General features: G+C 55.9%; 1 protein-coding gene across 2 annotated transcripts; it reads left to right on the top strand.

Moving 5' to 3' along the window:
• Positions 1–885: 885 nt before the first annotated feature.
• Positions 886–25,639, top strand: RFLNA (refilin A). Of its 2 annotated transcripts, none has more exons than XM_025401915.1 (3): positions 886–1,092; positions 23,032–23,141; positions 25,074–25,639. In XM_025401915.1, the coding sequence occupies exons 2-3, from the start codon at positions 23,068–23,070 to the stop codon at positions 25,405–25,407; spliced, it is 408 nt and encodes a 135-aa protein (XP_025257700.1). In that variant the 5' UTR covers positions 886–1,092; positions 23,032–23,067; the 3' UTR covers positions 25,408–25,639. The 2 variants fall into 2 exon arrangements, with proteins under 2 accessions (XP_025257700.1, XP_025257699.1); XM_025401914.1 differs by lacking the exon at positions 886–1,092 and adding an exon at positions 6,947–7,357.
• Positions 25,640–26,154: the final 515 nt, after the last annotated feature.

The raw sequence follows: 26,154 nt of genomic DNA on the forward strand, positions 1-26,154 counted from the left end.
GGAGGAACCTGCAGTGTAGGGAACCCGAATCTTTCACAGTGGGCAATAAGCCGGCCTGACCTTTTCCCCACAGGGAACCATTATTTTTATTATAGTGGACAGGAGGCACGCCTATCCTTTGATTTGAAGAGAGACACTATCTCTACCTTTCAAAACTGTTCTCCCTACAAACGTTCTTGAAATGATAGCCCACAATGAAGGGTGGCCAAGGCCTCTGTTTGCAAGATGAGAATAAACACGGGAGACTCATGAAGAATTGTCTCCTAATAGTGACAACTATTTAGGAGATTAGGAGATCACACACAACTCCTACACAACTCCTAATGTGATCCTAATGTGAACGATCCTAATAGTTGTCACTATTAGGAGTTGTGTGTGATCACTTCTCCGACTTTCGGCTAAGATCAAGCGAAATGCAACGTGTGTTTGAGCCCTGGGTTGAGAAGGAAAACAGCTTTAAAGGACATTGTTGGGAAAATTGGGGACATTTTGATATGGAATATAGGTTATATAATTGTACCAATGTTAAATTCCCTCAGTATGATCGCAGTATTGTGGTTCCATATCATCTTTCTTCTTAGGAGGTACTGCTGAAGAGTTTTGGGGCAAAGGGGCATGATATTTACCACCTATTTTTACATGGTTTAGCAAAACACAAAACAAAATAAACAGCACACACACACACATACACAAGAGAGAGACAGAGAGAGAGAGAGAGATCCGATGTGTCAACACCCAACAAACCCAAATGGTGTTTGGGTTTTCATTATATTATTCTTGCAAAAATTCAGGGAGACCCAGCTTCCCCCAAGAACACACAGCTGGCTCTTGGCCAAGCCTGGCCGGAGGCGACCTTCTTCTGACTTTAAGGACTGTGTTTTCACTACACTCAGTCTCTGATTTTATCCCTGCCCTGGCTTAATTAAGTGCTCTAAAGACATAAATAGGCTTTTTGTTTACTCAAGCTCGGGAGAAGCTGGCAGAAAAGGCCTTTTCAGCTGAACGCTGCTTACAGCCGGAAGGTGTGAAGCGGTGAGTTTCCAGCCAGGAAGAAGCCTCTCAGCCGTGGGCGTCTTTGCCCGGAGCTGTGAGGTGAGTCCAGCAGCCCCACTGTGGAATGGGAACGGGAGGGGCTGTGGGAAGCCACGCCGGCTGGGATGCCGGGCAGCAGACCCTTAGAACAGCTTTCGTCGCTCACTGAAAGCACTGGGAATCTGGACGCTGTCCTGGACACACACATACAAATGGCAGCAGAATGTATGCCCAGGTCAAAGGCACTTTGAATTCATTTTGTCCCCACTTCCCTGTCTTAGTAGGGCAAGTGGTCAAGAGCTGGTTTTATGTGTGGACACCCAGGGCATGGGCCCTGACCCCCAGACAGCTGCCCAGCAAAGGCGGGCTGCAGGCTCTGAGAGGACACGGGCTAAAAATGAAGAGGTGAGTCACGGCTGGAGCTCTGAACAGGCGCGGACGTCTGTGGTACAGCTGGGGACTGAGCAAGGGCACTGCAGAAAAGTCCCTTGGGTGAGACGGACCACCAGGGAACATGCGACTCCCTGGGGCAGGGAGGCATCCCCCAGCCAGGGACCAGGACCTGGCCTGCTGAGGATGCGCAGTCCCAAGTCTCACGGCCATACAGTCACCTGGGCCTTCACTCTGAAACATTTGATCACATGCCCGGCTGGACAGCTCAGACAGGGCCTACATGGAGCGTGTGATCAAGAAGCCGCTCCTCTTGGCTCTGTTCTCGCCGCCCCTTTGAACGCCTCCACTTCAAGTTCTTCTGTGGCTACTTTCAAACCCTCAGTGATGTTCAGTGTTATTTCTGCATTCCTTAAAAATAGGCAAGAGCCCCGGATGCTCCCTATGAAAGACAAAGACTTTGCTGACACTGCAGTTCTCTCGTCTTTTCTTCTTCTAAAAAGTGTATATGCATATGCGTGTGTATGCGTATGGGTGTAGGTGTGTAGATGTGTGTATACGTGTGTGAGTACATATGTGTATGTGTATGTATGCGTATGTGTGTTAGTGTGTATATTTGTGTGTCCATGTATGTGCGTTTGCATATGTGTGCATATATGTGTGTGTATTTGTGTTTATGTGTGGATGTGTCTACATGTGTATATGTATGTACATGTATGTATGTGCATACACATGTGTATGCGTATATGTATATTTATTTGTGTGTATATGTGTGCTTGTGTATGCATGTGTATTGTGTATGCATCTGTGTGTATGTGTGTATATTTGTGTGTTTACGTGTATATATGTGTTTATGTGTGTACATGTATATGTGTGTGTGCATATGTGTGGTTGTGTGTGTATGTGTGTATGTATATGTGCATATGTGTTTATGTGCATGTAGAAGTGTGTGTGTGTATCTAAATGTATTGATTATCCTGGTGATTTCACACAGCAAGGCATGAAGTGTGGTGATTAGAGCAGGGCCCAGCTGAGCCTGAGGAAATTTCCCTGGCACCATGCCGAGGGCTCAGCTTGTGCCCGGTGCACCTGGCAGCATACCCTTAATATGCTTACATTTAATCTTCATTCACTAGCTTTATTATCATCCTGCTTTATAGATGGGGACACTGAGGCATAGAAAGGGCAGGCCAATTGCCCAGATCACACAGCCGGGACATGGTAGGGCCAGGATTCAAACCCAGACAACCGAGTGTGCACACGACAAGAAGACCCCTTCCTTGTCTGGGCGTCTCCTTGGAAGGCGAGCGGCCTCCAGTGCTCTCAGATGGCCTTGTTTCAGGGCTCTCTCTGCAGGTTACAGAAAGGCCTTGTTGTCAGGCATGACAACCTCCGTCCTCCTGCCGCCATGTCACAATCCACTGGGACCCACTGGCAGCCTCTGCCACGTCCACCCTAGCAGCCTCCAGTGTGGCTTTCTACTTAGGGTAGGCTGTGTGACCTCAGGCAGTCACTTAACCTCTCTGAGTCTCCATGACTCCATCTGCTTTATTTATTTATTATTTATCTTTTATTTTATTAATTTATTTTTTTGAGTTGGAATCTCACTCTATTGCCCAGGCTGGAGTGCAGTGGCATGATCTTGGCTCACTGCAGCCTCCGCCTCCCAGGTTCAAGGGATTCTCCTGCCTCAGCCTCCTGTGTAGCTGGGATTACAGGTGTGCACCACCGCACCTGGCTAATTTTTGTACTTTTGGTAGAGACAGAGTTTCACCATGTTGGCCAGGCTGGTCTCAAACTCCTGACCTCAGCTGATCCACGCACCTTGGCCTCCCAAAGTGCTGGGATTACAGGCGCGAGCCCCCATTCCTGGCCTGCTTTATTTTAAAATGGAAATAATATGCAGCCAGGGTTCAAGTGCAGGATGGTGCGTGTGCAGAGCTCTGTAAGCTCTGCAGGAATGCGCAGCCCTGCTTCTAGGAGCCTTCCTTCAATGCTGCTTGCAACAAGTGGCTAATGGCGCGCCATGAAAAAACCTTTTTTTCTCGATGCCCTTCCCTCTGGCCTTCCTTGCAAAGTTGAGCTTCCCCCACACAAAGCAGCCTGGGAAAATCCCCCTGATATGGGAGTGCTTGGGGGGCCCTGGGCTGGGGCTTGGGGTTACCCCAGGTCACTTTTCTTTCTTCTTCAACATGTGCTTTTAAAAGCCAGTGACTTCAGAAGCTTGTGGAGGAAGGTCTTCCTTCCCAGGGGTGTGCGGTGAAGGGGTCGTCCCTTCTCCCCTTCTCTCCAACACGGGACCCACTCTTTACAACCCCTTGTCAGATACCCCAATACCTCTTTTCTATTAAATATCCACTTTCTCTGCCCAATTTCTCTCTGCCTCCAAACTCTCCACTCTTTAATCCAGCTTTGTTTATGTGTATATATGTGTACATGTGAGGAACTTTGGAAGCGATTTGGATCAGATCATTCTTTACCTGCTTCAAAACCTCTGCAGATTCTCCCATCCCTGGCAGATAAAGCCCCAATCCCCTGGCACGGCATAAGGGCCTCCATAGACCTGGCACCTCCTTCCCTCTGCCCTTTCCTCCAGCACTGGGCCTAGAGCAGGTACTCCAATCTTGAAAGACCCCCTTTTCTGCTCCTCAAACCTCACATTTCAGGGGCTCAAGCCCCTTTTCCTCCTGAGACTGGCCGCAAGAGCCTCCTGCCCTGCCCACTGCCTAGCCCCTGGCTCCAATGAATTTATGGAAATTTCGGCCTTTCCTCCCGTCTTTGACATTTGCAGACCATCTGGTGCTGTGAGAAATAGAAGCTTCCACAGTACTGGCTTTCAATTGAGGGGCGGTCCCCAGCCCGCAGCAGGATCCGAATAGGTCAGAGGTCACGGTCACTGGGGCCATCAGTGTGGGCTGCTCTCTGGGGGTCTGACATTTGTAATGCACTCATGTTCTGCCTGCCGTCTGGCGTGCACACATCTCCAACCATTTACCACATAGGGCAGCCTGTTTCAGGGAAACTTCCAGAACCCAGATGGGCATAGTCATGAAGGCACTCTTGATAAGTGGGCTTCTAGATCAAGATGAATGACACAAGGGGGACAGGATTAGTAGAGTGGGGCAAGAGAATTTCAGGACATCCCCCAAACACAGAAATCACCGCAAATGATATTTTGCTGCAACGTTTTAAAAGTCAAAATGGATGCAAACAGTTCAAGAGGAACAAAACATCAACATTTTATTTTATTTTGAGACAGAGTCTTGCTCTGTTGCACAGGCTGGAGTGCAATGGCATGACCTCGGCTCACTGCAACCTCCACCTCCTGAGTTCAAGCAATTCTCCTGCCTTAGCCTCCTGAGTAGCTGGGATTACAGGCGCCTGCCACCATGCCTGGCTAATTTTTTGTTATTTTTAGTAGAGACAGAGTTTCACCATGTTGGCCAGGCTGGTCTTAAACTCCTGACCTTAGGTGATCCACCCGCCTCAGCTTCCCAAAGTGCTGGGATTACAGGCGTGAGCTGCCACACCAGGCCTCAAAATATCAACATTTTAAATAAAGACAGAGGAACCCTGCAATTTTGAAACTCTACCTTGCCCGCATTCTGCCCTGCCCTTGGTAGCTATTGTGGCCAAGGGGTCATTAGTCCCTGAGATAAGAAGAAATTCGTTCTTGCCAAAGACTTTCTCCAGGGAAGCAGAAGACTACTGGGGCTGGCTGGGTGGGCATTTGGGAAATGTGAGTTTCCATGTGTCTGTGTTCCAGAAAGAACGCCCCTCCCCCCACCACTTTCATCCTAGTCAGTGACAGCAGTTCAGTCACTGATTCTGGTCAAGTGGCCCAAGGGCTGAAGAAGCCCTGTCTTGCCTAAGAATTGAAGCAAATGGAATCCTATTTTGTTGTCCTATTTTGTTTTTTTCCAGAATGTTCCAGATATTCAAACCTCTGGTTAGTTCTGTTTGGGCAGCAGACTTCCAGCGTTCTTTCCTGGGAGATATGGAAATGGGCTGTAAATTCACCTGGTGACAGGTGCATGCCTGTCACCCTGTGGACTCTCAGGAAGCGGCCCCACCCTCTGTCAGTGTCTGGCATACACCTTACTCCGGCTGTTGCAGGGCCTGCGCCCTGCTGTTCCCTCCACATGGTGGGCTAATTCTCACTGCTTGGCTATTCAGATCTTATCTTTAAAAATCGCCTCCTCCAAGAAGCCTTCCCTGAACACCCCAAGCCTTAAGTTGTCCCTTTGGCTATTCTTGGTTGCAGCACCTCGTTAAGTTTCTTCCCTTAGACTCACAGCCTTAGCTTCCTGGTACGTTGACTGCCTCCCTCACCAGACTGGGCCCTCCACAGGCCAGGGGCCTGCTGTCTTACGCGTGCCCGTTTTGAGGTCCGGCCAAGGCTGGGTGCAGAATGGGAGCCTGAGAACATCTTCAAAGTGCTGCCCTCAGTTTGAGGGTGTCCAAAGAGCGGATTCTGACACCCGGCTTCCCGCTTGGGCTTTCTGCTCTAAGCAGAATGGAAATGAGTGTGCCGTGCACACTTCCACCCTTCCTGGAGTCTCCCTCTGCTCTCTTCGCCCTATTAGCCTCTCCCACATTCCTGCTTTTCAAAGCAGTCCGTGGACACCCCCAGCTGCCCCGCTTGCAGAATGGAAGGATGGATCCTCAGGAGTGAGGTGGGGGGCGTCTGTGTGGCTGGGCGCTGGAAATGCGGAGACGCCTTGCCAGGCATCTGATAAGAAAACAGTAAGGAAAGGAAACACGTGTTCTTCTCTCTTGGGAGGAAGGAAAAGAAGGGAAAGACGAGCAGGACCCTTGTTCATGAGCAAGGACCTTCCCAGAAAAATGCAGGAACAGCCAGATGCCTGGGGATTCCCGGAAGTGCTTCTCATCGCCGCCGCCGCCCCCCCACCCACAAGTTCCACCCAATGCTTTCCACCCTCAAGGCCCAAAGAGCTGGCCCTGGTTGTGCGGGTAACGGAGACGCCAGTACTAGGGCGGTGGTGGCACTCCTCCCCATCGATTGTAAGTTACAGAGAAAAAGAAAACTTCTCTAAAATAAAGTTTCTCAAGCTGCTTTTATTGGGACTTCAAATGGGATTGAGAAAACCTCCAAGAGCACCACGAAATAGGATGATGATTATTACTCGTATTTCTTGGGATAACTTGGGGACCCCACAAGGCACCCTCGGTGCGCGAGTGTGGTGCTTGTTTCGGGAGTGGGGGACACACGCGCCTCGTGGGACTCCGGCTGCAGGCTGGGCGCGGAGTCCCCTGGAGCGGGAGGGCCTCGGCAGAGGCGCCGGCCCGGGGCGGTTGCCCACCGCGCAGGCCGGGGCGGGGAGAGGAAGGGGGAGGAGGAGGCGCCTAGAAAAAGAGGCGCGGGCCGGGGAGGTGCGGAGAGGGCCGGGCGGCGACGTGCGCCTCGGGGCTGGGCCGGCCTGCGGGAGCGCAGCGCAGCGCGGAGGCGAGGCCGGGCCCGGCGGGCGGGCGCCGCGGAGGGCCGAGGGCGGCGGCGTTGGCAGGAGCGCGGCCTGCGGCGGCGAGCAGGCTGCAGGCCCGCGGGGATCAGGGGCGCAGGGGTCGCCGGGCCTGATCGCCGCCTCTCGCGGTGCCCGCAGGTCCCCGGGCGCGCAGCCCTCGCCCCGCCGCCGCCTGCCCCGTGCCCCGGAGCGCGGTGGAGAAGCCCCCGGAGGAGCGGGGGGCCCGCGCCCCGCGCCCCCCAGACATGGTGGGCCACCTGCATCTGCAGGGCATGGAGGACAGCCTGAAGGAGCAGGGCCGGGAGGGCTTGCTGGACAGCCCCGACTCCGGGCTGCCCCCTAGCCCCAGCCCCAGCCCACCCTTCTACTCCCTGGCGCCCGGTATCCTCGACGCGCGCGCGGGGGGCGCCGGCGCCTCCTCGGAGCCCCCGGGACCCAGCGAGGCAAGAGCGGTAAGGAGGCACTCTCGCTCCCAAATGGGGGACCGCGCGGGCGGGTGGGTGAGGGTTGCCCCTCGAGACGCGCGCTACTGTAGAAGCAGGACGGACCTCCTCCTCTCCCTGCCCCGCAGCCACGAAGGTGGCCAGTGACAGCCACGCTTCTCAGGTGGGGACCAGGGTGTGTAGGGGGAGGAGGTCCAGGCTGACCCCTGAACCTGGAGACCGCTCCCTGGCAGTAGGCCTCCCTCCAGAGTGATTCTTCCTATTGTCAGTAATAATGGGGGGCTCATGGGGCGGGGTAAACGACGGTCCGAAATTCCCAAAGAAGTTGGCTGCTGGCTAGGTGGGCTTGCGCCCAGAGGCCCGGCATGTTGCAGACATCTGGACCCGGCCCCTCTGCTGCTCCGGGTGCCCTGTTTACTGTCCAGGCGCTGCCAACGTGAAAGCCTTTTCTTTCTTTCTTTTTTTAAATAACCAAATCCAGACAGGATCCCTTCCTTCCCGGGATGTTAAGGCATGTTGACGTGGAGCTTAGGCGGGAGGGGGGGCTGGAACCCCGGGTCAGGAAACTCAGGAGTTTGTCTCCTGCCAGACTAAGCCCAGCCTGGGGGTGGACTCCGGTGGGGACCCAGCTTGGCGCCTGGCCTGAGACTGGGCGCCCCCCTGGCAGGCGGGGAAGCATGTGGGCCCAGCGGGCGCCTTTGCAGCTTGAGGAAATGACAAGTTGAAATGAGTGATGGCCCATCCCTGCCCGCTCTCTGGCTGCGCCCTGCCCACCTTAACAGCTTTTCTGCTGGGGCGTGTGTGCTGGCTCCACTCCCCTTTCCTGGGGCCCCAGGGATACTTGCCTGGCACTCACAGGGCAAAAAAGGCCTCCCCCCAGCTGAAAATCCTCCTCCCCACAGCAGAAAGGAGTGGCTCCCCGCCTCAAGCCTCAGGACATGACCTTCATTCGTACCTTGCTTGTTTCTTCCCCTGGTGGGTCCCAAACTTGGCCGCCAATTGGAATCACTTGGAGAATCTTTAGAACCTACCCACACTCACCGCCCAGATAGTCTCACTGAACTGATAAGGGTGCAGCTCGGCATCAGGAGAGTCTGTCTCCCTGGGTGATTGTACTGTTCAGCCAAGTCGAGGAGTCACTATCTTAGACCAAATCATGCAGCGAATTTGAACTTTGGTCTCTTTATGGGAGCCTGGCGGGTGGAAGGGGCAGTGAGGACTTCCAGGAGTTGACAGAGGTGACCAGGGCTGTTTGCAGTGAACCTGATCTTGCTGTCGAAAGGCCAGCTTTCCTGCCAGAGCGTCTGGGATTTGGCACTGTCACACATTTGGGCTGCACAGGTTGGGACTGAATCCCCGTGGCGCCTTGCACAGTGGGGCTTGGAGAAAACCGACAGGGAAAGCGCCTTCTCCTTGGTTCCTTCCGTGACCCAGAAGCCTCCTTACAGAGGGTTTTCTGGAAGCGGTCTCTGCCATCCGGGCCAGCCCGTGGCTGCCGCAGGAATAGCGTGGCTGGCTTACTTGTCTTGGCTGTTCTACTTGACTTTATTTTTTCCCCTTCCTGCTCACTGGATGCCAGGTATGGAACTGTGTTGCCCTGATCTTTTAATTTGGCTTAAAAGCAAAGCCCGGGGCTGTTGGGGCTGTTTCCTCATGGATAATGATACTTGGCATTTAGATAGCTCACACCGTGTGCCAGGACAACTGTCCTAAGCTCTTTATTTACATCAATTCATTTAATTTTCACTATATTCCCATGAAGCCTACACTCCAATTAGCCCCGTTTTCCAGAGGTGGAAGCCAAGACACAGAGGAGGTTAGCAACCTGCCCAAAGTTGCCCAGCCAGGAAGCGGCTGTGCTGGGCCTGGCTGCAGAGTCTGCCCTTCAACCTCATATTATTCCCCTTTTCACTGTGCGACTAATTAACTACCTGTGATTTTTTTTTTTTTGGAAAACAAAATGTCTGTGTACCTACCGGGTTTGAAGGGCTGCTTTGAATAAAAGGGAGAAAGGATTGCCTGGCGCCCCCTCTTCTCAGCTTTGGGGCTTGCCGCTGTGGCCATGCCCAACCACCCCTCGCCCATCCCGCAGGGCACCCCACCTCCCCGTTAACTCCTGCTGAACTTTGCTGAGTACTCGCTGACGACTCGGGGAGAGTGCTCTTTAGGTGCAAATATCGGCACCTCATATTGTCTCAGGACAAAGAGGCGGAACCTTTGATGTGCCTCACGCAGCTGATGCTTTCCAACACCCGAGGAAGAGGCAGGGGTGAGCAGTGCTGCGTTTCCATGTGAGCCTCAGGTTCAGACTGCGTTTGGCAGGGTGGGTGTCTTTGTTCCAGTATCCAGTGACCGACACCAGCTTTCCGATCAAAGTTGGTGGCATATGCCTCAGCGGCTGGGGTAGACTGCAGTCCTGCCCCCAAATCTAAGCCACTGAGGTCCTTACCACCTTGTCACCTACTTTAGGAGGTTAGATGGACATGCATGTTAAATCTGCCTACGCTTCACTTCATTAAAGAGGCCCCCTACTTTGTTTGAATAAGCTGGACTTGCCTCCTGGGCGCTCCCCACCCACTGAGGCAGGGTATCTGGGAAGCGGCTGGCTGCAAGATCAATCCCAAGAAATCAAAGGCTTTGGGGGCCAGGCTGGATATGAATGAACCTGGTCCCCACTCACCAGGGGCTTTTCGTGCTCACTATTGGAGCAAAGTTGGGAACATTCGGCATCACTCCCAAGCCAGTCGAAGAGCTGGGAATCAGGCCTTGGTCCCCCCAGAACTTACTGAGCACCTACTCTGTGTCGCGCTCTGTTTGGGGCCTTAGAGGACACAGCAGTGAACAAGATGCTGATGGTCCCTGCCCTCATGAACTGGCATCCTAGCGGAAGAGACACAGCCACCAGCTGAAATACGTGCGGCAGCAGCAGGTGGATGGAGAAGTGCCCTTAAGGCCAGAAGCTGGGTGAGAAGTGAGCTTTAGGCAGGTGGACAGGGAGGTGATGGTTAACAGAAACCCACACACACTTAGGGTACGAACTTTACAGTGCTAGGTCTGAGGTGTGCTCAGTCCAAGAGAATGGCATGTGCAAAGTTCTGAGGCAGGAGCAAGCTAGGCTTGGCCTGTTGGGGGGATGGGTGCACCAAAATCTCAGAAATCACCACGAAAGAACTTACGCATGTAACCAAATGCCTCAGGAGCCACAAAGAGGCAGGGGCCACCGGAGGGGCTGGGAGAGGCCAGGTCAGTGACTTCGAGGCGAAGCTGAGGCCAAAAGTTAAAATTCCATTTGGTCTTTTAAAAAGTACTTGTGACTGTTCTATTTTTATTTTTAAAAAGGCATCATGAGCGTCCACACTCCCCAAATTAGAAACTCAAATGAAAGACTTGAGTGAGGAGGGTGCCCGTGTGGGACGCAGAAGGTGGCGCTTTTGCATCAGTGTAGGGCGCGTCTCCATGCGGGCGGGGACTCGTCTCCCGCATGGCCCAGAACAGCGGAGCCTGCCCACTGGCCTGGTGGCAGAGGGGATTGTCCGTCAGCTGCGTTCAGCCCACACATTTTTTTTAAATTTATTTTTTAATGTTTTATTTCCATAGGTTTTGGGGAACAGGTGGTATTTGGTTACATGAGTAAGTTCTTTAGTGGTGATTTGTGAGATTTTGATGCACCCATCACCCAAGCAATAGACACCGAATCCAACTGGTAGTCTTTTATCCCTCACCCCCGCCACCCGTTCCCCTGAGTCCCCAAAGTCCATAGTGTCATTCTTATGCCTTTGCATCCTCATAGCTTAGCTCCCACTTATAAGTGAGAAATAACAGTATTTGGTTTTCCATTCCTGAGTTACCTCACTTAGAATAATGGTCTCCAATTCCATCCAGGTTGCTGCAAATGCCATTATTTCATTCCTTTTTATGGCTGAGTAGTATTCCATGGTGTATATATACCACAATTTCTTTATCCACTCTTTGATTGATGGGCATTTGTCAGCCCACAGATGTTTAAAGCTGGGTGGGTGAGGGACACAGCTGAGCAGGACAGATGCTGCCTCTGCTGCCTGTGAGCTCCCAGGGCCAGGACTGTGACTGCAGATTGAGCAAACACCCATACCCTTCTTCTCCTCCCCGCCCTGCCCGGCAGAGCTGTGGGCATTTAGGGGTTGGCATCGTGGAGGAGTGAGGATGACTTTGAGGCAGACCTATCTCCGCAAGTGAATATGGGCAGTTTGGAGAAGTAGCCCTGTGTCATCTCACTGCACTCAGGGAGACTGAAAGTGGCATTTGGGATCTTACATTGTGTTCTCTGGGGTGCATGTTCAAATGAACAGCCCCCCTGTGGCAGGCAAAGGACTCAGCCTGTTATGGGGCAATGGCAGGTGGTGACAGATCTGAGCTGTTGCCACCTCCCAGATGCAGAAACGGGGCCTCTGGCCCTGGACTGCACCCACAGCTGGTGGCCTGGCTCTGTCACCTTCAGGGCTCCCTCCCTCCATCCAGCCTCTCCCAGTCTGTTTATGCAGTGGGTGGATTTCTAAAGACTGTACATGAGAACTTCCCTAAGGAAGATGTGCTGGATCCCTGGACCCAGATTCCAAGAGAAGCCCATCCCTGAAAACTCCCCGGGGGTGCCCAGCTCTTTGAGACCGCTTGTGGTCTCAGCCATCCCTTTGGACCTTGACTGGGACCCTTGGGACTCTTGGATTTTCTCATTTCTGCTTCTTGTCTGTGATGGTGAAACTGAGTATGACAGAGGAGGGAGAAGGGAGCTAGTGAGGTAGTGCTGGGGTTGGGAAGGAAGGAAGGATGGATGGATGGATGGATAGATGGATGGATGGATGGATGGATGGATGGATAGATGGATGGATGGATGGATGGATGGATGGACAGAAGAATGGATGGATGGATGGATGGATGAGCAAATAGAAGGATGGATGGATGGATGGATGGATGGATGGATGGATGGATGGATGGGTGGATGGATGGATGATGAATGGATGAACAGATGGCTGAACAGATGGACTTAGGAAAACAGGGATCAGCCCCCATGGCCCCCTGGCAGGCTCACAGGTGTGTTCCTGTGAAGGTGTCTGAGCAAGCTAAGGTGGAAGACAGCCAGGTATGTCAGGACAAGGTGGGAGGGAGGAGCCTGTTTGCAGAAAGGGAGGCTGTGAGGAGGGAGAAGAGAGAAGGGAAAGCCGGAAGCCCTGGAGCCTCCTTCCAGCCGCGTCTGCTCAATCCCAGGCCTCCAACAGAAATTCAGCAAAGCGTCTGACAGCCCTGGTGTCGGGGGCAGGCTTACCCAGCTAAGAAACTAAGCTATAGCTGTAGCTTTAGCATGAAAAGAAGACAAATTGGCTCACGGCCTTCCAGGTGCTTTGGAAACAAGGGAGCCCCCTGCATGGGGAAAATGCTGCCAGACAGACTGGGGGCAGCTTTCCTGGGGGCAGCTTTCCTGGGGACAGGTGTGGTCTGTCCTGTCTGCCCTCCAGTGCTCGGCCTCCCTGTGGGGCACAGTACGTGAACGGCAGACACCTCCTGGTGTGCCATCTGTATCTTAGGATGCACGGGAATCCAGAGGGGATATTTGTCCACCTTGCAGCAAATCCAGCCTTTATAAGGGCAGGATCTGGGTTCGCTGTTCTTTGTGTACAGAGACGGGGGTCCCTATCTGGGAGGCCGCCTGACCGTTGTGAGTGGTATCTTTGAGAAAGGACAGTGTTCCGAGTGTCAGGGGGAAAGTGGGAGACCCTGCCCGAAGCCCTGCAGCCTGCGCAAAGTGATTCTTGTGCCCTAGGTTGGCGGCCCCCATTCTGTTATTGGCTGGCAGAGCTGTGGGTCCCCGCACTCACTTCCCAGAGCTGCCGTGACAAAGTGCCACAGACTGGGTGGCTTAACACTGGAGAAATTCATCCTCTCACAGTTCTGGAGGCCAAGAAGTCTGAAATCAAGCTGCTGGCGGAGGCACACTCCTCTGGAGGCTCTCGGGGGGGGCATCCGTCCCACCTGCCTCTCCTAGCTACTGGCCGCATCACGCCAGTCTCTGCCTCTGTCTTTATGCGGCCTTATTGTCTCTGTGTGTGTCCCCATGTCCAGATATCTCTCTTCCTATAAAGACACCAGTCCTTGGATCAGAGTCCACCCTGATCTAATCTGACCTTGTCTTAACTTGATCACATGTGCAAAGACCCTCTTTCCAAATAAGGTCACAGTTGCAGGTACCAGGGTTCAGGATTTGAACTTACCCTTGTGGGGGACACAAGGCAGGCCACACCCATCTTGCTGACTTGGGTGCCTCTGGCCTGCCCATCTCAGGAGGGAGCCCAGCCGGAGCACCGCCTCCAAGCTTGTGACGGTTCTCACCCTTTGCTCACGGTTTCGCTGCTTTGGCTGTCAGATCCTGGGCCTGTGGGTTCCTTGCTGGGCCCTTGATAGTTCTTGGCTCTCCAGGGAGCAGCCTGATCCACTCAGGGTCTCCTGGGATCCCCCACAAGCAGACTGTGTCCTTTCGACAATCACATTCAGGTGCCCCGTTGTGCCACGTTGGGGGAGATTGAGAAAGACCCACCCCTGCCCCAGCCAATAGCCAAGGCTGTCATCAGAAGGGTGGGAATTCTTGGTGCTTAAATGCCCCCTCCTTGGTTCACCTTCCTCATGGGTGATGGTCCAGGTTAACATTAGCCCAGCCAATGTGCTTTGGTCTCAGATTCCCTGTGTAGATCCCAGACAATCAAGTTCTGACAGCGCCGGAGGTTCTCTCCGCCAGGGAGGTCAGGGGCTGAGCTCAGGGGAAGCTGTTGCAAGGCTCCATGTGGCTTTGGCAAGGACGCCTCTCCTGCGGCCCGTGTGGGGCTCCCTGGCTGTCCTGCTGTCTCCAGGAGCAGCAATGGGAGGGCTCTGGGTACCTCCTCCTGCCTCCCACTCCTGCACTGATGGGCCGCCAGTTGGCTCCTGTGTGAAAGCTCATGGTTCAGTGAGCTGGGCCGTAGTATCTGTGGATGGCCCTGTGTCACCCAGGCTGTGCCTTCCTGTGAGTCCCTGCCCAGCCAGGCCCAGACTCCAGGTCTGGCAGGCTGTCACCGCGAGGCACTGAGCTCTCGACAACAGAGCGGCTATCTTTCTTCACCGGCCCATGGGCTATGGCCTGTGTAGCAGCCAGGAAGGTGCGGAGCTCCGAAGAGCCCCTGTGTACTTTGACATCCAGCCAGTGAGTGTTCATCCCCGTCCCAGCGGCTCCCGGGGAAGGCTCCTGGGCCAAGCGGGTGGGGCCTGGTGGGCCCTTGGCGAGTGTCCACAGGACCCAACACCCTCCAGGGCCTGTCCCGCCCCCCAACACCGTCCTGCTGCCCAGGAGCCTGGGAGTAAGCCCAGTCTCCCCAGGCTACAACAGGCTTGCCCTGGACCCTGGAAGGAGCTGGGAACCTGGGCTTGGGCCAGCTCTGTTGTCCCTCCTAGTGGGGAGGGAAGGATGGCATCTGGGTGACTCTCCCATGTGCCTGAGACTCACTCGTTCTTCCCTGTCCCGACATCCCAGAGCTTCGAGGTGGATGCTGAGCCCCCTAGGAAACCGCCAGCTTGTGCCTTGGGCATCCCTGATGGGTCCCCAGCCCCAGAGTGTGGGCCTTGCCGACGGCACAGCCGCGTTTCACAGATGAGCAAACCGAGGGCAGCCAAGGGTATCTCACCGGATTCTGTCTAGACCAGAACAGGAGCCTGGGCCTGTGGGAGGGCACTGAAGCCTGGCAGACCAGCTGAGGATGGGAGTGGGGAGCGGGTCTGTCTAGGGGCTTCCTGTGCTCAAGGTGGCCGCGTGGCCAGGGCAGGTGAGCAATGACAGGTCCCGTGTGCGTGTGCTCGACTCCTTCCCTGGCCCTCCCCTGCCCTGCCAGCCCCCATGGGACTGTGTGTGACCCAGTTTTCGGGAGTATCTCGCTCCCGCGTGGCTGGAAAGTCGGACTTCCAGGGCTGCAGCCTGCCTTCTTGGCCGCGAGAGGCACTTCCCTTGCCCACTCCCCAGGCTGGCTGGAGTCCGCGAGGCGCCACGACCATTTCGATGTTCAAATAGCCCTGCAGCCAGAAAGACGAAGCTCCGAGCCTCCAGTCGAACTGGTGGCTGCCACCATCTTCCCTTGGCGTCCGGCCCTGCAGCTCCGTGGGAGTGTCCTGGGCCTTGGCGGGGCCTTCCCGAGCCGTCTCACCACCCAGGCCCGCGGGACACCAGCCTGCACTGGTCTGGGCTGCCACAGCTTCTGGTGTCTCCCGGGCAGTGCTTCCAGCTTGGGTGGATTTTGGTGTTTTTTCAGCAGGACCCTTTGGCAAATGGTGCCCAGAGCTCTGGCTTCCCGGGCCAGCCTGTGAAGTAGGCCTTGTCGGCTGCTGGCAGCCAGGTGGGGAGCGGGACCCGGCGGAAGGCGGCTGCCTTTGTCGGCGCCCACGCTCCAGGTGTGGCGGCATCCGGAGGGTTTGGCAGTGTCCTCATTCTGCGTGCACCGAGGAGAGATGCTGGGGCGGGGGCTCTGCCACAGCACAAAGGCTTTGCCTCTGAAATAAGCCCTCCCAGCTCGATGGGTGAGGAGTTAGCCTTTCCTGGCAGCGCACGGGGGGGTCACGCCAGCAGCAGGCTGCCTCTCTCTCCCTCCAGCCCTCCCACCTGTCTGGACAGAAGAAACACCTCCCCAAACCTTAGTGCCCATGTTACTGTCCCCTTCCACACGGTGTCGTCCTCTCTCCTCCCCTGTGGCTTCATGTCACCCCCTCTTGCGGGAGGAGGGCCCTGGGGGTTCCTGTGCCTCATCTCACTCCCACTGGGCCCAGCACACAGTAGGTGCTCAGCAAGCAAACACCTGCACGCACTTGGGAAAATGCCAAGCTTCAGATAACATTTTTTAGGGAGTGTGTATTATTTCTAGAAACATGGAGTCATACAGAGTCTTGCAGCTGGGGTCAGTGTTGACTGAACGGTGAGCCATAGAAGATGATGATGGGCCAGTCTTGTCACTGCCTTGTTTTTGTGAAGTGACTGTCCTGAAATGATGCTTGCTTGCTCCTGAACGTAAGGAGAAGCGTTGTTTTAGGTTCGAAGGGTGCGAGCTATGCCTCTGTCCAGAGAGGCGCTTCCTCCCCAGACCTTCATGGGAGAGAAGGATCCCTGCTGTGGGCCCACTGGCACCCAGTGCCACCCCTGAGCTGGGCACTGTTCCACGTCGCTGCCAACTCTGACCCAGCCACACCAAAGCCTGGGAGCCGGGTCCTCCTATCTCCCCACTTCAGAGACGCGGAGGCCGTGGGGGCCCAGAGACAGGAAGTCATTGGCCCGAGTCACATAAGAGCTTAGTAGTCTCTTATGGCTGCTGCAGCCAGTTACCAGACGCAGAGTGGCTTCGAACTGCAGGAATTTGTTGTCATGTTCCAGCTCTGGAGGTCAGGAGTCCCAGAATCAAAGTGTCGGCAGGGCTGGTTCCTTCTGGAGGCTCAGAGAGAGTCCGTTCCTGTGCCTGTTCTGGCTCCTAGAGGGGCCCATGCTCCTTGGCTTGTGGCCCCTTCCTCCTCATCAAAGCCAGCAACACAGCATCTTCTGGCCTCTCTCCGACTCTGACCCCCTGGAACGCTGTGATGACATCGGGCCCACCTGAGTGACCCAGGACCGTATCCCGTCTCAGAATCCTTAATCACATCTGCAAAGTCCCTTTTGCAGATATTCCCAGGTCCTGGGGATCAGAATGTGGACAGCTTTGGGGGCCGTTGTTCAGCATGCCACACCCAGGAAGGGAGCAGCTGCCGCTCTTTTGGGCCACTCACTCTGTGTCAATGCCAGGGAGAGATGGGGCCACCTCGAGGCCATCTGCTGGGGGCTTCGATCCTCTCCCTGTGGTCCTCAGCCCTTGTTCTGGGCTGACTGTGACTAGCAGGAATGGGGCTGCTGGTGATGTTTGTCCACAGGCTGCTGCCAGACTTGAAGACAGGCATGGGCCCAGCCTTGGGGCTCTCTGGATTGGGGCAGGGGCTGCTTTGCAGGTGTGGAGCCTCCCCTCCCCATATTGCAGGTGCTAGGCCCTGGGCTTAGAGGTGATGAGGACTCCAGCCTTAGGGAGCTGCTTCTCTGGGGGTGACAGAAACACAAAGGGGTTACTGCAATGGAGGCCAGTAGATGGGAGCTCCTGTGTCCCCACAGAGGATGCCCCTAAGAGTTGGAGCAGACTCTGAGTTGGCTCTCACCAGGCCGACTGAGAAGGAGCCAGTGCAGCAGGGAACAGCGGGAGCACAGAGGCAGCCTCGGGTCACAGACAAGGGGCTGAGAGAGAAACGGGCAGAGGTCCCCAGTGGGAAGCCTTGAGCCTGTGTCAGGGGAGCTTGGAGCTGAAGGGGTAGTGATGGGACAGGCCCCTGGGCATGAAAAGCAGTGGAGGAACGAGGGTGAGGGCCCGGGCCCTGGAGCCGCACCACCAGCGTCCAGCGCTGGTCTGCCTCTTCCAGCTGCGTGGCCTTGGGCAAATGACTTCGCCACTCTGGGCCTTGGTTTCCACATCTGGCAAATAGGGGTGCTGCCAGCAGCTGTGTGCTGGGGTTTTTATAAGGATCAGATGAGTAGGATATGTGGCGAGTGCCCAGAATGGTGCCCGGCACCGTGAGAGCACAAAAAGCTCTCCATCCTCATTGTCCAGGCAGGTATGGGGGCGGCAGGGAGGGGACAGAGGTAGGAAATATCAAGCCAGGCCCGGGCAGGACTTGGCTCTGAGTTCATGGTTCCCGCTCGGTCGGCCCTCTACTCCCTCTGCCTGAGGCCGGTGTGCATGTGGTCGCCATGGTTACAGGCACCAGCCTGGAGAAATAGGGTCCCCAGCGCCTGCTGTCCCCCATGGGAGCCAGCTGCCCCCTCTTCAGCCGAGAACAAAGCAACGAGCATCACCATGCACTAGACGCTGGGGTGTAGGAGATGGAGACCGTGCCTCCCCATCCACAGGGGCATCATAATCTAGGTAGGGCCAGAGAGCAGGGAGAGGGCCGCAAACCTAGAAATCAATGCATAAGCAAAACCTGCTGAGTGCCATGTCCCAGTGGCAGTGGTCAGGGAGGTGTCACGGCCACTGTGCACGGTACCTCACTGCCTCAGTCCCCAGTGGCCATGAACCCCAGCTGCCCACGGCTGGCAGCTCTCCCATTTCCTAGAGACCCGTCCTTGGGGGAAAGGGATTTTCTTCCCCCAGAAGGTGACTCCCACCCCAGGAGTGGGGCAGCAGTGGCTAGCAGCCCGCTGTCCCAGATGGGACCAGTGCTGGGGCAGCCACACTCCTGCGCCCTGGTGTGACGGGCCCCAGCTGGTCACGGCTGTGCCCCCGCCTTGCCTGGTTGACACCTGCTTGGCCCCTCTCTCCCATTCCCCTGGGAGGACTCCACCGATAAACTGGTTTCACAAGCCATCCCCAGTCCCTGATCAAGATGGGAGGAGGCCAGGCCGGGGACCCACGGGTGGTCTCAGCCACCCCAGCACCTTCATGGAGGGCTGGGAGGCACAGGCCCCAGGGTTTGCTCCAGTCTTGATTTTTAGCATGTGGCCTTTTTGTGTGCTCTTCCTAGAGCCACTGTAAAAAAACAAAAACAAAACAAAACAAAAAAACAACAAAAAAAACCTGCCACAAACTGGGGGGTTTGAGACAATAGAACTCTATTCTCACACAGTTCTGGAGGCCAGAGTTCCAATCCAGGTGTGGCAGGGCCACACCGCTTCAGAGGGCCCCAGGGAAGGCTCCTTCCCGCCTCTCTGGCTCCTGGTGGCTCCAGGTGCTCCTTGGCTTGTGGTTGCGCCCCTGCCATCCCTGCCTCCACATTGTCCCTGTGCATCCGCATCCGCTTTTTATTTTTATTTTTTAAACAGAATCTCGCTCCATTGCCCAGGCTGGAGTGCAATGGTGCGATCTCGTCACACTGCAACCTCTGCCTCCTGGGCTCAGGCGATTCTCCTGCCTCAGCCTCCCTAGTAGCTGGGATTACAGGTGTGAGCCACCACGCCTGGCTAATTTTTGTATTTTTAGTAGAGACGGGGTTTCACTGTGTTGGCCAGGCTAGTCTCGAACTCCTGACCTCAGATGATCCACCCACCTTGGCCTCCCAGAGGATTATAGGCGTGACACCGCCTCCATCCTGTGTCCACTCTTGTAGGGACACCAGTCATTGACTTTAGGGCCCACCCTCCTCCGAGATGACCTCATCTCAGGAGCCTCAATTCCATCTGCAAAGGCCCTATTCCAAATAAGATCCCATTCACAGGGTCTGTGTGGACATGGGGTTTTGGGGGGACCCTATTTGACCCACACTGCCCTTGTCCTTGGGAAGCTACCTCTGGCTGTGTTTTTGGTGTCCATGCCTTGACCCTCGCTGCTTCTCTCAAGGACCTCTGTGGGTCCATCTCGTCCTGGCCACACTGGGCCATGCCCCATCTCCCAGGGAGAGGGTCTGAATATTTGAGACCAGACTGTGACCTCCCTTGGGTCCCTGCCTCTACCCCAGGCATCTCCAGCCCTCCCCATTTTGACACAGGCAGACAGAGCCAGGGGCAAACCCAGGACCTGCCCAGCCAGCGGCCTGAGTGGCTCTGAGGAGAGCAGAGCCATTGATGGGGCCATCTTGAGGGCCTTTACTTTGAGGGCCTCTGCACACAGCATGCAGTGGTCATTTGGGGCTGGGGCTGGGGCTGGCCTGCCGGTTGAAACCTCACCCATAGCCTGCATCCCCCTAGGGCAGCCTGTGCAGGGTGCTTGCTGAGACCGTGAGCGTGTTCTGGATCTGCCCCGGCCAGTGCGACAGCTGCCAGTGTGTAGCGGGTGTGACTGAGGAATGTAACGAGGACTGCTGAATTGTAATGAATTTAAGTTGAACAGCCCCATGCGGCTAGTGGCCTCTGTATTACAAGCCCTAGAACAGGGTCCCAGGGTGGCCTGCATGCCAGGGGGAGGCAGGGCTGCGGGCGTGTGGGTGTCCTGGGTGCTGTTTGTGGCTGTGTGGCCCCGGTGCCCAATGTGGGGGGCGCCAGGACCTGTGGGCCCTGGGGCCACAGTGAACTCGGCTTCACCCCTCAGATCACGTCCCAGGTGGCACTGCACAGGGAAGCCCTCCCTGATTACCTGGTGGTCAAACCCTTCTCGTGCCCTCATCACCCTGACGATCACAGCCCTCCCGACAGTTGGCATCTTAGTCCATTGGTGGGGCGTTGGTGAGAGTAGTAGGGGATTCAGGCGGCAATCTCTGATGAGGTGAGGAGATCCTCTCTGTTTACCACTGTAGCAGCAGTTCAGAGCGCAGTGCCGGCACACAGTAGGTGCGCAGTGAGTGAGCTGAATGGAAGACGTTCTGCCATGGCCGCGAGCATCTCTTCGAATCTACACTCATGCTTTCTCCAAAGCTATGCTATTCATATGCTCTGGGTCTATGATTCATAACCTCAGTGATGAACAAGCTATCTGAAAAATAGGCAGGTTATTTAAAGCCCTGCCCTTCACCTCCCTGAGCCCTTGATGCGGGCACGTGTAGTTCCAGCACAGGTCCTAGGGAGTGGCCTTGCCAGGCCCCCTGTTATCCCAGCATAGGCTGGTCAGGCGGGGGGATGCCTCGTAACAAACATCCCCAATCTCAATGGCATCGAAGAGCAAGGGCTTCTTTCTGGCTCTTACTATGTGTTCCTCACGGGTTGGCCGTGACTTGAGTGTCACAGCAACACCTCAAGGAGAACATCTAGGGCTGCCTTAAAAGGCTTTAGGGGCCAGGCGTGGTGGCTCACACCTGAGTTCCAGCTCTTTGGGAGGCCAAGGTAAGGAGGATCACTTGAGCCCAGGAATTTGAGATCAGCCTGGGCAACATAGTGAGATCCTGTCTCTGCAAAAACTGTTTTTTAAATTGGCTGGGGCATGGTGGCATGCACCTGTAGTGCCAGCTGTGTGGGAGGCTGAGGTGGGAGGATCGCCTGAGCCCAGGAGGTCAAGGCTGCAGTGAGCCGTGATTGTACCACTGCACTCGCACTTGGGTGACAGAAAGAGACCCTGTCTCAAAAAAAAAAGGCTTTAGAAGCAGAGCCTCCTGGCCCTGCCCTAAGTGAAACTTCTACTTCAAGACACTCGCTTTGCTGGGCTGGCCCGGAAGGACCCCCACGTGTAGATGGACAGGGTTTTCTTGGGTAGGTGGAAGAGGGGAAAGGCCTGTGAGGCTGAGTCTGGCAGGGAACAGTTCAGGAGGGAAGAGTAGGGTAGGGGAGGGCAGAAGTGTCACCGCGTTGGCATGAGGAGAGGCAGCAGAGGCCAGAGGTCTGTGTTTTCAGAATCAGTTTGGGGCTGAACCAGCGGCTGAGCTGGGGGGAGGGGGAGGTGGGCCACAGGATGGGGTTGGGGTTCTTAGGCCACTTCCTGTGAGGAGCAGGATGGGGTGGGGGTTCTTAGGCCACTTCCTGTGAGGAGCAGGATGGGGTAGGGGTTCCTAGGCCCCTTCCTGTGAGGAGCAGAATGGGGTAGGGGTTCTTAGGCCACTTCCTGTGAGGAGCAGGATGGGGTGGGGGTCCCTAGGCCACTTCCTGTGAGGAGCATTGGGCAGGGCCATGGCCCTGATGGTCTTTGCTTCCACAGGGAGTGGAATTTTGGGACAGACTTTAAAACAGACTGGAGAAGGAACTTCCCAGCGTGGAGCTGTGGGGTGGATTTGGGAGGGGAACAGAGAGTGCGTTCTTTGTGTCTGTCTGAAGGGGCTCTTTCTGAAGGGACTGTGGGTGGCTTCTTTTCCCATGGAACTCTCTTTCCCCACCTTGCCAAGATTCTTCCCGCTGCAAGTGACAGAAAGGCAGCACAAATGGTCTGAAGCCTCCCTCAAAATGGATTTGCTGGTGCTCACAACTGAGGGACAGTTTCAGGTGTGGCTTGATCCAGGCATTTGAACAATGTTGGAAAGACTTGATATTTCACCGTCTTTGACTCCTGCTCTCCTCAGTGTAGCTCCATTTCCACATGGTTTCCAAACCCCCGCCCCACATTCTTAGCCCCCACAGGGGGGCTGTCTCCACAGCTCTGGAGGAGAACCTGGGTAGCTCTCATTGGCCCAGTGTGGGTTACACGCCCATGTCCAATCCAGTCCTTGTCTTCAGGGAGATGTGGTGCCATTTCTAGGCCCGCCCTGCTCTCCTGCAGACATCTGCCATTCTGATCGGCTTCCTGTGCCCCTCTGCAGGCCTGGCCAGCTCCCATCTGTGTGTCCCTCCCTGGCAGGTGTGCCACAGACACAGATGTGGTGGGGTCTCTACCCCTCTGGAGGTTACCTGAGCCTTCGGTGGCATCAAGAAGGGCTCGGAACCCTTTCTCCAGGCCGAGTATGGTTTCAGCCCGGCAAAGAGCACAGAGGGATCCCAGTTCTCCAGGGCTCTGAGCTGGGCTCCGGGGTGGGTGTGGCCTGGAGGTTGCAGTGAGAGGCCGTGACCACACCCGTTGTTGAGATCTGGGAGCTGGGGGCCAGGCTGGTGGTGGGGACTGGGCAGACCCCTGAATGCCTGGATCCCACGGAGGAGCTCTGGGGTGGGCTTCCTGATGGGCCCCACGAAACAGCTTCCAGACCAAGCCAGGGCCAGAGGGTGTCAGGTGATCCTATGTGCCCAGCAGGGAGCTGAGGCCACTGCGACAAGGGGCTGCATAACCTTGTGTCCCTGGCTCTCCCCACAGCCCTCCTCCCAACTCCCGAATCCCCCGGCGCCGGAGATGAGGCCCCGCATGCTGCCGGTGTTCTTTGGGGAGAGCATCAAGGTGAACCCGGAACCCACGCATGAGATCTGGTGAGTGGGCCGCTGGGCTCTGTGTGGGAGGAGGGGGTGGGGGGTTGGGTGCTGGTCCTGACTCTCTTGTGGGATGGGGGTGGGGACTAGGCCAGTCTGGGGGCTCAGGAGGCTCCCTACCCTTGAGGCGGCCCCTCTGGGTGCTGCCTTCTGGGGATGGCCATGTCTTAGCCAGAGACAAAACTGATTTTAAGAGACTCTGACCCCAAGGGACCCCCTGTATCCACCCCATGCCCCCACCCCAGGCCTATTCAGCCATTTCCCATATCCCCATTTACCGTCTGCTCCAACAGGCTTTTACTTTAAATCCAACCTCTCAGAAAAATTGGAAAATATATAAACATAACCACTTGTGCACCCTAACTCTCCCTCCCTTCTCCTGCCAGACTTTTTTTTTTTTTTTAAGATGGGCTCTCACTGTGTCACCTAGGCTGAAGTGCAGTGGTGGGATCATGGCTCACTGCACCCTCAACCTCCTGGGCTTAAGCAATCCTCCTAACTCAGCCTCCTGAGTAGCTGAGACTACAGGTGTGCACCCCCATGCCCGGCTAATTTTTGTATTTTTTTGCAGAGATGGGGTCTCACTATGTTGCCCAGGCTGGTCTCCAGCTCCTGGGCTCAAGTGATCCTCCTGCCTCAGCCTCCTAAAATGCTGGGATTATAGGTGCGAGTCACTGCGCGCAGCCCCTGCCAGATTGTTAGGTATTCACAACCAAACCATTCAGGCAACTCAGGCCCCCTTTTCACTCTGTTGTCCAAGAGTTAGGGGACACTCAGCTGCTCCATGTTCTTTGTGACTGTAACTTAGGTTCTTGAGGCCACCCCTGAGCTACTGGACTGTAAGTGTACTGGGTGCCCTCCCAGGCACATGACATCTTAGGTGGCATGTGAATTGAATTAAGGCACCCCTGCTTGGGAACATCCCACGTCAATTTGCCCTCTTCTGAAGCTGCTGGGGCTCAGGCTTCCTGAAGGTGGACTGTGGGATCTGTGATTTTTCCCACATATCTATGGGGCTCTCTCCATCCACTTGTCCCTGTCGAGTGGGGCCAGCCAAGCATCTGAGACCTACTGCCTCCTGCCCCTGCCAGCCATGCAATTGTCCCAGGAGACAAACGGGTCCACTTCTAAATTATCTTTCAATCCCCAAACAGCCTTCACGGCCTAGTTTTTAAAATGCAAGCCAAAACTCGATCATCGGAAGCCCAGCAAGGGTGGAGGACGGACGGCTTGGCCCTCAGGACCTCTGATCCCGTCACAAGTCTTTTGTGATCACCTTCGGGGATTCGATGGCGAGGATTCGCTCCCTCCCAGAGCTTGCAGTTTGATTTCCTAAAGCTCTGGACGTGGAACTGGGGGATGCTAGTCAGTGACTCCTCCAGGGCTGCTGAAGGGACTTTTTGGTATTTTGATATAATTTCAAACTCTTTGAAAGGTTGCATGTGCGTCTCAAACAGATTCACGGGTTGTTTATATCTTGCCCTATTTGAGGGGAGATTGGTGACGTCCTGCCCTTTAGCCCCCAGATACTTCAGTGTGTCTCCCAAGAACAGGGACATCCTCTTCCGTGACGGCAGCATAGTTGTCAACATCAGGGAAGTGCACACGGTGATGCCAGCACCTAACCCACACGACACGGCTCCATTTCACCCGTCGTCCCGATAGGGTCCTTTCCCGGCTTACTTTTCTCCCCAGTTCAGGATCCAGTCGAGGTCCTTCACTGCGGTTAGCTGTCTTGCCTCTTCAGGCTCTGTGAAGCCAGGACAGTCCCTCAGTCCTTCTTTGACCTTCTTGACCTTGACATTTCAGAGCAACACACACCAGTTAGGCTTCAGAGCGTCTTCCCAGGGCCCTTTCGTGTCCATGCTGTGGGCAGGGAATCGGGCTGCTCCCCATCCTGGGTTCACTCCGCTTCCCTCCTGTCCTTTCCAGCTGCAACTCCGAGGTCAAGTACGCCTCAGAGAAGCATTTCCAGGACAAGGTCTTCTATGTGCCCGTGCCCACCGTCACAGCCTACAGCGAGACCATCGTGGCGGCACCCAACTGCACGTGGCGCAACTACCGCAGCCAGCTGACCCTGGAGCCACGCCCGCGCGCCCTGCGTTTCCGCAGCACCACCATCATCTTCCCCAAGCATGCCAGGAGCACTTTCCGGACCACCTTGCACTGCAGCCTGGGCCGGCCCAGCTGCTGGTTCACCGCCAGCGTGCAGCTGCAGCTGTGCCAGGACCCTGCCCCCAGCCTCCTGGGCCCTGCCACGCTCTGACGGGGCTAGGGCCGGCCCGGGGTGCTGGAGGAGCCGGGAGCCCTGGGGAGGAGCCGGGAGGACGGACAGGATGAGCTCGGCCTGGCACTCTGGTAGGAGGCAGGCAGGGAGGCTGCCAGGCCAAGGACCCATGTGGAAGGAGGTGGCTCTCGGCTGCCTGCCCTGACCTACAGGCTAGGTGGTGGTCTCCTTGTTTTGGTGTCCAGGACTCAATAAAAGCATCTATTTTTTTTAGCACTTAAGCTGGCAAGGCAGTAGGGGCACACACTGTTAGGTGGTGGCCCCCTTCAGGGTCAGGGGAGAAGAATGTGTCCATAGCGTGCCCCTGAAGCAGAGAACAGCCCAGAGCAGTGCGAGGACAGAGGCGTCCCAGCCTCAGCTGGCGGGAGTGGCTGCCGCTCCCTGAGAGCCCTGCCGCCCCATGTGTTCCGTGCTGGTGGCCAAGGCCGTGTGTGAGGGAAGAGGGGTGCCTCTCTTCCCTGCTGCTGGCCTGGGGTGTTTCCAAAACAGGCTTTCGCACACGTGCAGGTTGCACCAAGAGGTCTGAAGGCCACCTCTGGCGGCTGGCTGAGCCACCTCTGGCGGACGCTGAGCCACCCCTGGCGGACGTTGAGCCAGGAGGTTGGACAAAGGCCGGATGCTGATGCCAGGGCTGGAGTTGGTTATATTGGGGGCGGGGAAGGCCTAGAAATACTTTGAGCCATGGCCTTGCCAGTGTCCCGTGCCCTCCAGTATTGAAGATTTGGG

The sequence above is a fragment of the Theropithecus gelada genome, chromosome 11 (assembly GCF_003255815.1).
Source record: "Theropithecus gelada isolate Dixy chromosome 11, Tgel_1.0, whole genome shotgun sequence".
Classification (NCBI taxonomy): Eukaryota; Metazoa; Chordata; class Mammalia; order Primates; family Cercopithecidae; genus Theropithecus; species Theropithecus gelada.